A 17908-nucleotide genomic window follows, 5' to 3' on the forward strand; every position below is an offset into this window, starting at 1 on the left:
CAAAAATTAGATATTTTATATTTTAATCGAGTTTCAAATATTATATTCTATCATTAAGAAAGAAAAAGTCATTTTCAAAAAAAAATTCCAAATATTTTGAAGGTGTATAAAATAAAATATAAAGGATTTTTTCACTTTTATTTTTCTTAGTTTTTGGATGAAAATCATTCAATAATGATTCTTTTAAGTTGAAATCATTTAAACAAGTCATTATCTTAAGATTTTAGTCGATCTTTCCGTATATTTTAGTCGAAAAAACTCAAAAATTAAAAATGAGTAGGTTTACCATTTTTTTATTTTAAAAAATGGTGAAACTCGAAAGTAATTAAAAAAAACGTCGAGTTCGACAATAAATAAAAAGTGGTGAACTCGACAATAAATAGTGGTGATTTCGACAGTAAAAATTGTGAACGTGGCACTAAATAAAAAAGTGTTGAGTTCGACAGTACGAAGGACCATTAAGAAATAAAAAATTTGTCAAATGTCCATTCAAGCTAGCGTGCAAAACTTAAGGATCATTTAGAAAGAGACCCCTCCGTGAGGGTCCTTTAAATAATTTTCCTAAGTGATAACTACATGACACCGCATGACTTACGTGTTACCATTTTTTGTCCTCCTACCAATAAATAAAGTGGGGGGAACAAAACTTTCCTAGAGATGCGTATGAATATCTCTAGGAATAGCATCGCATCTAAAGCGGTATTTTTCCACTACGACGCCTCGATTTGTGGTTCTCCTACACGTTTTGGACACGGAATCTCTCTCTTTTATTTCTCTTTAAAAAGTAAAGCCTCTCTCTCTCTCCCCCAAAATTTATTCTCTTTCAACTGAAGAAAGATGAGTTACTACAACCAGTCACAGCCCCCTGTTGGTGTTCCTCCTCCTCAAGGTACCACCAAATCTAGGGTTTTATTTTTTCCCTAATTTTATTTGTAATTTTTTTTAGGGTTTTGGGTTCAATTGATGAAAGGTTTGATTTTGTTATTAGGGTTTCTAATTCTAATGTTTGTTTCTTTACTTGTGTTTGGTTTGATTGATTAGGTTATCCTCCTGAAGGCTACTCTAAAGACGCTTACCCTCCACAAGGATACCCTCCACAAGGTTATCCTCCACAAGGCTATCCTCAACAAGGTTATCCTCAACAAGGTTACCCCCCACAAGGCTATCCTCCTCAATACGCTCAGCAGCCACAGAAGCAAAGTCAGAGCACTGGTTTATTGGAAGGATGGTAACCTCTCTCTCTCTCTCTCTCTCTCTCTCTCTCTCTCTCTCTCTCTCTCTCTCTCTCATCTAGATCTGGAAATCGATTCAGATCTAGTCGATCTGGACCGTTCATCCGGATTGCAGACAAGTCCTCCCGGCTTACCTGAGTGGGCTGGATCTAACGTGCGCTTGTGCGTATTTTTAAAGATGAATTAAAGTCAAAACAAGCTCTTAAATCTTCTTTCCTTCGCTAAATTTCCCAAAATGCCCTTACAGTTTTCCAAAACTTTGTATAAATTATAATTGGTGTTAATTTTTTTTTCCTTCACTGTTCTTGAATTGCTAAATTAAAGAAGTGTTTTTTATTTTCATTTTCTTTAATGAGAGGGTTTCATGAACTTACCTCTATAATTATCCCACTTTTTCCTAATTGGATTGAAATTAATCTTAGTTTGCTCTTGAATTGCTACAGTTGACTTAATTAATCGATCACATTGACTCATCTGAGATTGGAGATGACTCGGTCCATATTTTGAGATAGTCAATGTGAATTGTCCAATCTTATTGATTCATTTGATATTAGGGGTGTTAATGGGTTGGTTCTACATACACCCAGAACCGGTCCCTAAATAAAATCTTGGTTCTGGGTATGAGATCCTTGGATCCAGAATCGACCCGATACATATCCAGATATCCATTGGATTGTGTTTTTTTTTTTTTTTTCCGGGAATGAGAAAGAAAATATGAATATCCAATAAAATAGACAATTATTTATAAATGTAACAATTTGTCTTGTAATTCCTCAATTGAAAGTTAAGATCAAAAATAAATTCTTCAAGCAAATCAAATTTTGAAAATAAAATCATAGAAAATTATAGTATGAACCATTTATTTGCTGTTGAAATTGTATAAAAATATGCCAAATGAATGGGAATACATGTAGAGAAAAGGAAAAAAATTAAAGACTTCACATTTTCTTTATATTTTAATTTTACTTCAATTATATTTACTTTTAAGACATCTCTGTCTTAGCATTTACTTTGACTACTAATTTTATTATAATATTATAAATTTACCACCAGCCAAAGGAGACCCAATTCTTATTGACCAATCGGGTACCCGTTGATACTGTTATTCGGGATTAGAGATGACTCATTGAATATTTTGAAAATATCTCCTTGGTCTTTTTTATGTAAAATAATTAATTTTTTAGAGATTTTTTATGTTCATTTTAGTAATCTAATGTCTAAGGTCACATGGGATATAAGCATTCTCCACAACTTTGGATTTGGGAAGGCATTATTATGGTGTACTTGTTGATAGGTATTTTGTAAGACTAATGATTTCTGAACTGAGCCTGACAGCCGGACTCAAAAACTCACTGACGTGTCATGTGCAAAGAACTGTAGTTCTTTCGCAAGGGTTACACAACTGTACCCATGGGATACACAACTGAAGAGCAGATGGCAGGTCGGTCAGGTTGGTTATGTATCCTGAGGGACAGAATCTACCATTCTTTACCCATGCCACATTGGTGAGTTTTGAGTCTCGCTGTGTATCTCAATGAAAAAGATCTATGGTTCTGTGCCCTTGCCACGTCAGCAGTGTACCCAACCGCGTGCATTCATCATTATTCTCTTCGTAATAGGACAGTCTTTTTGAAAATTTGAAACCGTGGAGAATGCCAAATGAGGTAAAGAATCTCCCTTATTGAAATATCGTTATATTAAGAAATAATTTTTGAAACAATTTAATCAGATTGATTAATCTGGAAACAAGATGACTCGAATGAATCAACTCACCATCTAGGATGATTTTGATTCTTCTACCAGACCTCTTAACCAGAAAGAAAGAACAAGTTGCATCATTTCAAATCCATCCACAAACGAATTGTCTCTGTGTCTTGTACGGTTTAGGAAGCATTATGGAAGTAATATGGTCTTGGACCATTGTTTTTTTTTGTGTGTGTAAACTACAAATAGTGTATAATTTTGTGCAGTTTGGCCGCTCTTTGCTGTTGCTGCCTTCTGGACGCGTGCTTCTAAGTAAATGACACAGAGAATAAGAGTCTGCTAGTGATTGAATCAGAGAGGAAAACAGTTAAAACTCTTTACCTATTGTGTTTTTTGTGTTGTGTTTTGTAATGTGGGTATCTGCTTTTTCTCTCTTCTTAAACTTAAATTGTGATATGAACATATGGTAGTGCAGCTGTAACTATGGAATCTCATTAAATGCTTTGTTTTGTTTTGTTGGAAATGGAGTGGAATGGTGGGGGGTCGTCCTCATTATTACTTTTTAATGTTTTACCATTCAAACTGGTGGGTTGGTTTTTTCTAAGGATGTACAGTGTGGCCCAAAACCAATAGGCGTGGTAAAAATCTCTCTTGTTTATGTGATCAAATCCCCATTGTGCCACCTTATTATGTCACGGACATAATGATACCCAGCTTCGTACGTTGTGTTCATCTTTGAAATACCATATTTATGGTCTTAGTGTAATGCACTTACGCACTAAGATGTAATTTTGGTGGTTTATGACAAGGGATACCAATAACACTGGATCAATTTTCGGCCTCATTAAGCAATTGTGGGGTTGCTTCTTGGCGCACCAAGACAAATAAGTATGGGAAAATTACTTAAAAGTACCTTCGTGGAGGGACTTGTTCTAAATTGTCCCTAAGACTAACTTTTTCTTTCTAAATGGTCTGTGTGAAGACTATTTTCATCGTTTTTGACACGTGAAATGTCAGAATTGCCCTTTCATTGGTTCTTGATGATATGAAGCTTAGACATCCCTCTAATAGATCGATTTTTATTCTATTTTATTCTTATTCCCTCAAGTTCTTCCCAATCTTCTCTTAAGATAAAATCAACACACGAGGAGAGTTTTTAACACTTTTTTTTTTTTGATATATATATACTTTTTTTCTGTGAATATAATAGATCTAGGCCAAAATCTGTGTAAATAGATGGTTTATAAATGGTTTATGATTCATACATTTCATTTTATTTGTCATTTTGAAGAAAAAATTATATTGGGACCAAAATTGTAGAATTGAACAAAGATCAGTTACAATGTTGTGTTCATATTAAATAATATTATGAACCCAATGGTAATTTAATCTAAAATTCACAATAAAGACAATTACAAATCGACATACATGTGGAATTATTTCCAAGAGTGGTCACCCTTAAGCAATCAAGAAATTAGTCTTAAAGTTAGTCATAAACAAATTAAAAAATAGTCTATAATATAGAGCATGTGACATACTCAAGAACTAATGATAGATTGTGAGGTCCGTCCCCAATACATCAAATGTTATAGAACAAAAGAGATTGAAATGAATAAATTGCATGAAAATTACAATGAGGCATATAACTTTTTATCTTGTTATTGTGAAAAGGTACAAGAGACAAATCTCAAAAACACTGTAATATATGAAACTAGGTCTGGACGTCAATTTCTTCGATGTTTTATATCATTTAATGCTAGTAGGGTTGGTTTTGATAACTATTGTCAGTCACTCCTCTTCTTGAATGTAACTTATTTTAATCTCTAAGACCAAGTGATGTTTACTAGTTGCTATAGGTATTGATGACGGCAATCATTTATTTCTGGTTGCTTATACTATTTTGGGTAGTGAGAACGATGACAATTAAATGGGTTTCTTATGCAATTGGAATCCGTAGAGTTCGAGTTGCGGAGATTGACTATTATTTCAGACCGTGATAAGGGTTTAAATAATACAATTGCAAACGTGCTCCCAAATGCATATCATAGTTATCATGTGCGATATCTAGAACATAATTTAACAGATTATTTTAGCGGGTCAATGTTGGCATCTGTAAAGACAGAAATTGCAAAATATGTATGGTCACTTGCTTATGCATTGGATATGAATACTTACATGGATAATCTCGACATGGTGAAAGACGTTTCTCATGAAGCATACAAGTGGATATTGAGTAGTGAGCTTGAACATTGGTGTAATATTTTCTTCGAAGGTGGCCGTTATAATCATTTAACGTCTATCATAACCAAAAGTTTTAATGCATAGATTTTACCCGAATTAGAATTTTCAATTATTCATTTGATAGATGTCATCCAAGCAAAGTTAATGGTTAAGATATATGAACATAGAGAAATGTTCGCCCAATGGAAAATTTTATTGATTCCATCAATTTAGAAATCCCAAGGGCTTGATGTTCTTTTTGTTAATGGAGACGATGTTGAAGTGAGAGATGACATTGTTCGTTGTGTGAAGGTTGATGAAAAACATCTACATGCAAATAATGACAATTGACAGGTATCTCATGTGTGCATACTTGCATTGTGATTAACACCCTTGGTCGATCCACATCGGAATATTGTAAGGGCAATTAGTTCAAACCAACTATTTTCATGACATATTTGAAAACTCTTCATCCAATTCTCAATCATGACAAACCTGTAAATCATAAGTTGACACTACTTGAAGTCAAGGTACTACCACCTATTGTGCGACGACCAGCTATAAGACCTAAGAAAAAAAGGAATGAATCTCAAGCTACGTCATGTCGTCCAATACAATGTAGTTGTTGTTTAAGTCATTGTCATAATAGGGCTACTTATAAAGAACTACTTATGTAGAATCCCTTTAAGTATCTTGCGTCTTTGAAAAAATAATGTTATATTTTTTTAACACGAAAATTTACATTACATTAACAATGTTAACATACATCGTATAATACAAAAATTTACATTATCAATATTTCTATAAAAAAATAATTTCTCAAATTTCAACTTTTGAGGTTTGTCCTGTGATTAAGGAAAGAGCTATCTTATAGCACATTGCCTTTACATGTTCTTTTTTAAATGTGACATCAATTGTATCGTCCTCGCTCAAACATTTTGCATATCTAAGCAGGAAAAATCCCACAATTGTCACCATCGTCTTGTTGGTGTGCATTTGGATAATTGGATACTCTAATCAGACCATATCTCCATAGTGTCAATGGAATTTATAAAATAAAATGCCTTTGGCAATATATAACTGAAAATTAAAATTGAGTAATTAGATATATTACGATACAAAAAAATAGTTTAAATAATATTAATAATGTCATCACATTTTAAATTGATCATTATTATCGTTTTCAATTGATCCTTGTATTGACTGCTTGGATTCCTTGACATATTGTCCATAATGACAACTTTCTTCTGTTGTAAATGTAGGACAACTAATATCTAGTATCTTTTTATCAGTATAGGGATGAAGGTCTATTATAAAAATAACAGATTAAAACATTAAATATATTTGACAATGTTAGATAAGATTATAGAGGTCTACTAGGTAAGACTACAGATGTCAACATCGATGGCTTACTAGTAAAGAGCAAGAAGAGGGAAGATCATGTTGTAAAGTTGGAAAAAGTTTGCTCACTTGTATGGAGGTTGGGATGAAGCTCAATCCGAAAAAGTTCACTTTTGCGTTGATTTCAAGAAAGTTCCTAGGGTACTTTGTCACAAAGAGAGGGATGTAGGCTAACCCAGACCAGATCAGAGCACTGCTTGAGATGCCCTTACCGAGAACACAGAAGCAGGTTTGGAAGTTAGCTGGAAGGGTAAATGCTCTTAATAGGTTCATATCTAAGTCTTCTGACAAGTGCAAACTTCTATACCAATTGCTGTAGAAGAACACGAGGTTTGAATAGACAGAGGAATGCGAATGTGCCTTTGCTAAACTAAAGAATTACTTAGGCCAACCACCCATGCTCTCCAAATCGAAGGTTGGGGAGGAACTTGGGTTCTATTTGACAATTTCTGAGTGCGCGCTTAACTCGGTCCTAGTCAGAATAGGGACAACAACAGAGCTATCCATTTATTTCCTGAGCAAAACATTCACAGTCACAAAGACTCAATACTTAAAGATTGAAAAGATGGGACTAACTAGTTTACACAACTCTACGACTAAGGCCCTATTTTCAAGCATATAGGTCCAGGTAATCATAGAGTATCCCTTGAAATCAGTCTTGGGGAAGACAGAAGGGTCAAGCAGAATAGCAAAGTGGGTTTTGCAGCTAGCAAAGTTTGGACTTGAATACAAACCTAAGGGTCTTGTTGAAAGGGCAGGCAGTTGCGGATTTCTTAGTTGATTTCTTGGTAGAAGAAAGGGCAAACCTATTAATAGAAGATTTGGAGAATACTGAAGATGGGCAAGAGACAAGCAACCAACCACGGTGGAAGGTCTATGTGAATAGATCTTCAAACCCATAAGGGTAAGGTTCATCGTCAAATAACGAAGTAGAGTATGAAGCAATGTTCTTCAACCTCAACACTCTGATATGGTTGGGAATTAGAGAAGCTACAGTCTACAATGACTCCCAACTAGTGGTCACCTATGTCAATGAGACGTTTAAGGAACGAGATCCCAAGATGCAGCTCTACCTAGAGAAGATTAGGTCTACCATACTCCAAGCAAGGGAAGTAAGAGTAGAACACATACCCAGAATAGATAATAGACATGCAGATGCGCTAGCCTTCATAAACCTCAATGTTGGCAGGGTGAGACAAGAGAAAACTCCCACTCAGTTACCAAGAAAGGCTAGCGATCAATGAACCTGAACTAGTAAATGTGGTGGTTGTAGTAAGGGATGAAAGGTGGTTGGATCTAATTGTTGTCTTCCTTCAATCAAGGCAATTGTCTGATGATCCTAAAAAAACAAAACACGTGAAGGCCAGAGAGGAGAGGTATACTATCCTGGATAGGCAGTTATACAAGAAATCTATAGGTGGGCCACTCCTACGCTACCTAACGTCAGAAGAAGTAGAGGAGGTGCTAAGTGAGATCTATGAAGGAGACTGTAGTAATCACTTCGGTGCAAGATCGTTGGCACATAAAATACTCTCCCAAGGGTCATATTTGCAGAAGGTTGCTGCACTGTATGTCAAATACTGTGACAATTGCTAAAAGCACGTAAGGATCATCCATTAACCAACCATTCAACTCAACTCCCTAGTCAGCCCATGGTCTTTCGCACAGTGAGGAATAGATTTGGTAGGTCCGTTGCCTAGAATCAGGGATTCTAACCTTCTTGAGAGACACCATGGCCGAATTCCTAGTTTCCAGAGACAAGTAGGGGTCTTTGTACCACCTTTTGTCAACATTGGGAAGAGATGATACCAAAGCGATAGCTACACTTTTGGAAGATTGCGAATACTACCCAAGATGGCTGGGGATGGCCTTCAGATTGTATTTAGAGAGGAAGACATTGGGGGATATCCCCATTTCCTTCACCTTTTCCACCAGATGATAAAAGTTGTTTGACATTTGGCCTAAGGCTCGGTTTATTTTGCTCAACACCTTATTGGTGAAAGGAGAGATAGGGAAACTCAAGCCAACCTTGATTTGGTCGACGTAGACCAAGATTTCCCCCTGAAAGCATTCGTCAGGGTTGTTAGGGTTTTGGCAAATCCTGACAGACATAAAGGTGGAAATAAAAAATTTCCTACAAAGTTGTGCAATGTTGATAGCCATTGAGAAACTAGAAATTACAAAGGATTAAAATATAAGAAGAGAGAAAATTACCTCAGTTTGAGACAAGTAAAAATGGTTAGAAGACTGAAAAACTTCGAAAGCACAAAGAGGTGAAGTTACATAGACAAGAACACAATAGAAAGAAAATTGGTGAAAATCCCTTATCTATAGAAGGGCAAGAAGGAGGACATACATCTAAGGAGGATAGCCCCTTCAAGTCTAACTGTAGCAGCTGTTGGGGTTAGTGGAAATGTTAGTGGGGGCATATGGACAGCTACAGATGAGAGACAATTTGTCTCAATTGTCTAAAAAGATTTGAACGTCTTCACATTTAATGTGTTGATATGTTCATGGCAGAGGTAATAATAAAAAATCTTGTAAGCCAACCAGAAGAGAGATACGTGTCTCTAAAAGATAGTGAGACTTCGCGTCTCCTCAAGAGGAGGGTAATTGTAGAGGATAATAATGACGCAATATCCTAACTGTACACGAGCCCAAGCCGGTTAGGTGGTACTGTGTGTAAGCCAATATTTTCAATCATACCCAGTAGTAGGACAGACCAAGATAGATGCATCTAACCTAGCTGGTAGGGTAGGGTAGGGTAGCATTAGTGGAGTCTTGGCCTACTTGGCAAGGCAGGCTTGGTCTGAGTACTTACGTAATCCTGATTTACGCATATCAAGTCCAGAGATCTTGGAGGAGATCTCCCAGGAATTATGGACTCAATCTGAGAGATCCCAATTCCGTTTAGGATCATTGTAATGAGAGGATTTTCCGTGATCACATCTTGATGAAAGGGGAAACCCTGATTCAAGGAAAGGATTTATAAATTGAGGAATGAATGGAGGCTAGGGGATCTTTTGGCCAATTAAAAAGAGAGAGAGTTCTTATTGTTATTCTTCTGTAACTTTAACTTGAGCATTGGAAAATTCTTGGCAGGTACTACATCGATGCTAACAAGAGGGACGAGGGAGCAACTTCGGATCAGTAGGGTAGAGTCTATCAAAGCATCACTAGATTCTTCTTTTACAATATATATAGCATAATTCTTGATTAGATTCCCATAAATCAAAAGTTAAGCAGATTTGGCCAATAATAAAGTTAAGCATATTTGGTCTATAATAATTTTAAATCAATTAATTAATTCTTATTTTCCTCCATTAAACACTTTTCTTACATCGTTTTTAGTTGTGGTAAATGAAAATGATTGAAATTGAGGACTTAATGATGTATCCATTCCACAAAATCTAGACTCTCTTAGTGGAAAGATTTGCTTTGATTCAATTACATATTTTAACATTTCTCATTCAAACATATCGAAATTGTGTATGTTTGGGTATGCTTGTTAATGAATCCATAACCAAGAAAAATACTTCTTGGGACCTATAGACCTAAAATTATTATTGATCCTGAGCAAAGAATCAATTTTTGACCCAGTAATGCCCCTAGGTTGCAACTTGGGCTGGTTGGACGATAGACCCAAGCTGAACTCAAGTGGTAGAGCCCTCAACCCGAGCATTGAACTTGAGTTTACTAACCTAGGCTCAACCCAAGCTTGAGCTACTAAGATTGGGTTGAGCTCAGGGTAGCTCCAGTTAGGTAATTTTGAGTGGGTTGCCGTTGGACTCATTGAACAAACCTAATTTTATTTTGATTAGCAAAGAAAGTTTGCATCTTAAACCAGAAATGGGCATAGACTGTTCAAGTTCGGCTTACCCATAAAAACAAAAATACAACTAATATAAATAAAAATTTATATCTTAAACAGGAAATAATCAAAAGGTATTTTAAAAATATATAATTTATTATTATATAGTATCGGCTTCGGGTTGAGTTGGGTTGCTCGAACCCTCAACCCAAGCTCAATCCAAATTAATAAGGTCAGGTTGAGTTATTCTTGAAGAAAATGATTTTATTAGGAATTCTCAAATGAGCACTACATGAATCTTAATATGGTATTTATAGAGATTTCATCAACTAAGATATTGAAAGTAACCTATTATAGAGATGCTAATCACCAATATTTTAGATACCCTTGCATTTTCAAAAATTTAAATTTAATACCCTCATTTTCAATCTCTTCAACAATGTTTTTTAGAAAAATAACTCTTGGTATTCTTCCCAATGGTGCATTGGTGTTCAACCTCTATATCAATTTATTGGAAAAAAAAACTACTATTTATTAGGCAACCCTTGATTTTATTTCTCAGCTAAAACTCTCTTTTTTTCCCCCAAAAAAACTACCATCTATAATTCCTAATCTACAATATATTAATAGATATTATTAAATATTTTATTTTCAACCCCAACCTTATTTTGTGGTGAGATACATTGACAATAATACAATTTATCTAATGCATCATATTATCTTACACCTTCCCGCAATTGCATAGTCCTTTGAAAAAAGAGTATGTAATTGATTTAATTGAATAATTGCTCTTGATCTCAGGAAAGATTGATAATGATTGTCGCAAATAACCAATCAAACTTGATGGTGGTCATTGCCTGTCTGTAAAGTCTATCGCTGCCGCATCTCGCTCATTTTGAATCTATCGAAACCAATGATTGACTAGATCAGACTCGTCATGATCTCTACCAGAAGCATACAAATTAGGATTTCGTGGCATAAATAAGGGAAAGTCTCATTGAAGAGATTTTAAATAAAATGATATTTAAGATCATGAGACAACCCACCCATGGTTTGCCTAAGTGGTAAGGGCGAGCACGTGAAGTGTGGGTTAGGCGCACGTCACGGGTTCAATTCCCCTCTTGGGATTTTCTCATGATTTAACTGGGGGACCATGGTGGGTGGGTTGCTGTGGTAGTCCTCCCCGAGATTAGCCGTAGTGCGCACAAGCTGCCCAGACACTCGGTTAGTAAAACAAAAGATCATGAGACATGAGTTTTTGGATTAAAGAGGTTTTGAGAAGCATGGAGAAATGTAGGATTTTTATTGAAAGAGAGTGAAGTAGTAGTACTAGTGAAAGATAAAAAAAGAAGATTAAGGATCAACGATGGCGTCGAAGAACGTTACACCAAATCCAAACTCTTAGTAAAGCTTAAGTTCTAATACCATGAAGAAAATAATTTTATTAAGAATTCTTAGATAATCATTACATGAATCTTACTAGGGTATTTATAGAGATTTCATCAATCAAGATATAAAAAGTAATCTATTATAGAGATACTAGTCATCTATAATTCCTAATCTAAAATATCTTAATAGAAATTGTAAAATATTTTATTTTCAATGGCAACTTGCCTTCTGTGATGAGATACATTGACATAATAGAATGTATCCAATTCCCTTACAATTCTAACTCAGGCTAACTCATGTTTTACATAACTCAGCCCAGGCTTGCCCATCAATCAGGTGGAGCCCAGGTTGAGATCGGGCTACCTCGCCTAAGTTGCAAATCTAAATGTCCCTACACTACTTCTATTACAACGATGATGGACAAAATGAATCATAAACTACGCAAGCATTTTCAGTCTTATTCAAGAACATATACTGGATCATAATATAATAGGATTTCAAGGTCCTTAATCACAAGGTTAGACCCTGTAATTGCCTGATTTCGAGTCAATTTCACATAGAAAAATATGTTAAAATAACATCAACAATCCACAGAATTGTCCAATTTCCGTCATAGAAGATCCAAATATATTGGTCCTATTTTCTTACAATCGTAATCACTTAGACTTGTTAATTGGTATAAATTAAATCAACTGGATTACACTGAAAATTGGTTTAATAGATCATAGTACATATCAACTTTTTAGCTACGAAGCGCTAATGCATAACATCTATCAAAACTCATGGTCCGCCAATCCTAAACTTAATTCGTAATCCAAAGTCAAACTTGATTTTTAAACCGTAAAATTAAGTGGTGACTCCAGTATAATATACAAACGCTAAAGATGATCAAAATGTAACACTATTTAAAAATCTCAACCCGAATCATCCAAGTCAAGCTATCCGAAATTTGAGCCAAGCACAAACAACTTGAAATTATATTTTCCAAAGGTGATATGAGAAGAAGATCAAATGAACCTCGTATCTTTCATCATTCATCTCAGCTCTGAAGATGTTGAAGAAATTTTCTCCCTAGAATATTTTATACTTTAAATTTTTTTTTTTTTTTTTTTTTAAATTTTAAAATGTTAACTAACATTTTATATATGTTTGTTGACATATCCAAGTCGCCTCCTCAAATGTCATCGAATTGACTTGACTCCATTAAAAAAATCGAAGCTTGGCGCGTTTGATGGAAGTCAGCTTAATGTGAACGCGTCGATGTAGTCAAATCTTTTACTTTTATCACTAAATTATAAAATATTATAGAGAGATTTACCGGGCACACCTAACTCTTGTACTTTTATTACAAAAGAATCCAGATAATCTTACTACTCCACGTGGCACACTCAGTCAACTCTCTTGACCTGGCAAGTTCAAGAATTGTAGATTTGAAGACCTCGGGATTCAAAACTATACTTCCCCATAAAAATATGTATCCCAATCAAATTGTGTATCTTGAGGCATACAAATCTACGATTATCGAACTTGTAACGTCAGGAAGAGTCAATTAAGTGTAGGGGTGTCAATGGATAGCCGAAATCCGAATTCGAATTCGAATTCAAAAAATCGGATATTATCCGAAAATTTTGGATATCGGATATCGGATTCGGATGTCATTTTAACATCCGAATGAGTTTCGGATACGAATTCGGATATTGCGATATCCGATTCGATAATATCCGCTCCGATAACAATATATATATATATATATATATATATATATATATATATATATATATATATATATATATATCATGTATTTATGTTTTACAACGAAACTTTTATATATGTATATATATGTGTTATGTATTCGTTTCATACAACGAAATCTTATTTTTTAAACTTCATCTTCTCTAAGAGTCTAACCCACCTCCACCTTAATGGCTAAAGCCGTAAACAACCGGACGACGTAACGGTGGGTTTCGATCGAACTTCGTAACCAGTATCTTCTCCTGCCGGCGAGCATCAGGTACGTACTCTCTCTCTCTCCGATCAGATCTGAACCAGTCGAAGTGATTTTTCGAAAAAATCTGTGGGTTTCGTCGTTTCAACTATGCGAACTCCGACAAGTCTTCTCCGTCCGGCGAGCATGCAGGTAATATTCTCTCTCTCTTTCTCTCCGATTCGAACCGGACGAAGTGATTTTTCGAAAAAATATGTGGGTTTCGTCATTTCGAGTTCGACTGTGTGAACTCTGACAGTGAGGATGATGGTATTTGTAGGATTTTTATCGAATCGGATATCCGATATATTTTTCGGATTCGAATTCGAATGTTTGTTAGGGATATCCGATCGGATTCGAATTCGAATTCGGATAGTATCATTTATTTTCGGATTCGAATTCGGATATAGTACTATCCGATCGGACAGCTATCCGTTGACAACCCTAATTAAGTGTGCCATGTGGGGTATTCAGATTATCACAACTGATTACAAAAACTTCCTCGAAGTACAACCCCAAGGGAACCGTACTTTATCATGTTTGTTACTCACCAAACCTCACTTTATTAAGTTTGTTACTCAACAAAACTAGTACGAGTGATCCACGTCATAAAATTCAAATTGATGGGGTTAATTTGTTACATAACACACCTTGGAGTGGATTCTAATTACATCAATTTGTAGTATCCAAAAACATGAACTGATGTCAGAGGATTATAAAGAGCAAAATTCTAAGAACTCTTAACGAAAAAAAAATAAAAAAACAAAAATTAATTTTCACTGTTGAATTTTAGTTTTAAATTTGGAAGTTCGATAGTAATCATTTTTCAACAATTTCGATCAAGGCCAAAAAAGATTTTTATTTTTTTTATTTTGTTCTTTTGAATTTGAATCTTTTCATGAAATCTAGAAGACTGTGGTGTTGGATTGCCGATTTGATGATTCATGTATGGCCAACGATCCTTAGTAAGATTTGAAATCTTACTAAGTTAGTCATGCTAACTTGATACATAAAGCAAGGTTTGTTCAATTAAAAAACTTGATAAATTAAGAGAGTTTTTATAATAAAATTGAAATAGATAGTCTGCCGAATAAATCTCTCTAAAATATATTGGTTGTGAGTTTGACATGATACCATTTTTCATTATCCCAGTTTTTTTTATGCATTTAATATTCTCTTCACCAATTTCTTGGTCGAGAAAAGAAAATTAAATTAAAATAAACAATTGACTAGTGATTTTGTTTTCTTTCCAAGAAATTGACCAAGACATCCTTATTTATATAGTTTACCCATGTGAATCTTCTAGAAGAAAATTAAGAATAGACGATAAACGTAATGCCCAAGTAAAATTATTGAAAACAAATAAAATTATTTTTTTATCTCTCACTATTAAATATTTCTACTGCCCTTCCCTCAATTTCTATGATGCTCCTCCAATAACTATTTGAGATACACCTTGTATTTTTCAAACATATAATTTAGTAACCCCTAAAAAATTTGTGATCACCTTGCAAAACGAAAGATTAGATTTACTCCCTTGACCAGAAGCCAACATTACTTTTGTTGATGATTTGACTGTGAATTCTTTTTTTAATTTAATTTAAATTAGTAACTTAATTTTTTGAAGGAAAATTTTTGAGAAAATGAAAATTTTCACTGTTAAGAATTTGTTTGGATAGACTTAAAAACGGTTCGGTTTTTTTATTTTTTTTTTATTTTTTATTTTTAACAACTTTTGAAGGTTAAAAAGGTAAATTTGAATTCATTTTATAAAAAAGTGCTGATTTTTTAACTCAACTTGATAGGGTGACTTAAAAACTCACCACGTAGCATGGACAAAGAATCGTAGATTTTGTCCTTTGGGATACACAATCGACTTAACTGACCTGTCATTTTTAGTTGTGCATCCCGAGCATAAGAGTCCACGGTTCTTTGCGCATGACACATCGGTGAGTTTTTTAGCCAAGTTGTTATGATGAAGCCAAAAACCTATTTTTTTTTTTCCTCAAAACCAATCATCTTCGGTGCTTGATTTTAAAACTTCAAAACTACTCATCTTTAATCTTAAGATACTATCTATTTAACATTCAACCATCAAGGAAAGATAAGCTTATTGGAGAAGTTAAAAAGAATGGAATTTTGAGTAGAAAAATCTAGGATTTCGTTCCAGGGGTTATAGGTTGAATAATGGATTGAATATTAGATTAAATTGATTAAAAGGAATTTACACAAGGTAACTTGATTATGATGGATTTGGATCAAGTTCCGCAATCAAAAAAATGTACAACCATTAAATGGGTTATATATGGGTTGGATTATGCAGGGGTCAACCTGATATGTGAAATGCCATGATAATTAAATGAGTAAAATGGGTTGATGTTCATTACCTGAACACGATCCATTTAATAAATGAGTTAGATGGTTCGACACGATTACAATCAGAATACGATTAGGCTCAATCCAAACGTTCTATGTGTCATTTTTGTGGACAATTGAAAATAAAATGTTTTTTTTTAATAAACAAATATCCCTGTAGACAACAGATCGGGTCGTATATGGGTTTATCGGGACACATGCAATGCATGCATATCACGCATACCAAGTAAGTGAGGGTGTGACCTCGTGGGGTGGCTCCAAGAGAATTAATGCTCATACTGGGTATGGGAACTCATGACCTACATGCATTAACCGCTTATCGACCTGAAATTGCCATTGAGCCAATCCCAAGAGGTTGTGGAAATAAAATGTTATTTGCAAATAAGAAAGCAGTCATTACATTAAAACCTCAATATTAAAGACTTAAAACTCAAATAGTTTGAGTTATAATCTAAACTCATTCTCAAATAGACTTCACTCAGATGCCCATTGAGTTGAGTCTACTAAAAGTGGGTTCATAGTATATATATATATATATATGAGAAATATATATATATGGGAAATGCTAATGTCCAATACTTCATGGGGACCTTAGCATTATCCAACCCTTTTTTTTTCTAATAATACCCTTCATCGTTTTGTCTGTTAATGAAAAAGATAAGGTTATGTTAGTCTTTTACACAATAAATACTTGTTTACATAATAAATGCTATAAACATTTAAGTATTTTGAATTAAATTTTTTTGTTGTAGTAAATATTTTGGCAATCAATGCCAACATAATAAATATACTTATTGTGTAAAAGACTAGTATACCTTTGTCTTTTTCACTAAAAATAAAATAATGAGAGGTATAATTGAAAAAAAAAAGTGTTGGACAATACTAATGACCCCATGAGATCTTATTATAAGGTAATGCTAATGTTCAAAAACTCATGGGAACATTAGCATTATCCAATAATCCACTTTTCAATAACACTGCAACACAGCCAAACACACGAGGAACAAGATGGAATATAATAGAATCCGGAAGTAAAACAGAAAATGGTTATTTTCCATTCAATACACGAGAGTGCATTCTGTTAATCAAATAGCATGCAGTAAGAATAGCTTCAGACCAAAAATTGACTCCTCATTTTATCTTTTAGTAAAAAAGATAAGATTACATTAATCTTTTATGTTCTATTGACATTAATTACCAAATTATTTACTAGAAAAAAAAATATTTAAATAAGAAGTCTAAAGTACTCTTAACATTTATTATGTAAAAAAATATTTATTGTGTAAAATATTAACATAACGTTGTTTTTTTCACTAAAAGATAAAATACGAAAAATATTATTAAAAAGTGAATTTATTAAACAATACTAACACTCCCATGAAATCTTTAACTTTAGCATTCTCCATATATATATATATATGGGTCAGTTTCTTATGACCCCTATTACGACTCATATTGCGACACACCATTTTGTCTTATATGGGCAAAAATGTTTAGAATGGGCTGATTTTTTTGTGAGGATGATCTTTATGGTGAGGAGATCATCCTTGCCAAAAATCAGCTCATTATGAAACTTCTAGACCGTCCAATTTTTGTTGAAAAATTATAGACCGTCCAATTTTTGTAAATCAATTTTGATTTGGTTAGAAGTTTTGGAATTGGATGATTTTTTGCCATGATGATCCTCTCATCAGAGAGATCATCCTCACAAAAAATCAGCCCATTCCAAACATTTTTGCCCATATAAGACAAAATGGTGTGTCACAATATGAGTCGTAATAGGGGTCGTAA

At 34.2% G+C, this 17908-nt stretch overlaps 1 protein-coding gene across 1 annotated transcript; it reads left to right on the forward strand.

The window, feature by feature from the left end:
• The first annotated feature begins 730 nt into the window (after positions 1-730).
• LOC147404393 (protein CYSTEINE-RICH TRANSMEMBRANE MODULE 13-like) lies at positions 731-3503 on the forward strand. Its single transcript, XM_086440325.1, has 3 exons — positions 731-889; positions 1042-1228; positions 3203-3503. Exons 1-3 carry the CDS (start codon positions 838-840, stop codon positions 3246-3248), a joined length of 285 nt encoding a protein of 94 aa, XP_086296451.1. The 5' UTR covers positions 731-837; the 3' UTR covers positions 3249-3503.
• Positions 3504-17908: the final 14405 nt, after the last annotated feature.

Source organism: Akebia trifoliata, chromosome 4 (genome assembly GCF_017979445.1).
Source record: "Akebia trifoliata isolate Shusen 1 chromosome 4, ASM1797944v1, whole genome shotgun sequence".
Taxonomy (NCBI): domain Eukaryota; kingdom Viridiplantae; phylum Streptophyta; class Magnoliopsida; order Ranunculales; family Lardizabalaceae; genus Akebia; species Akebia trifoliata.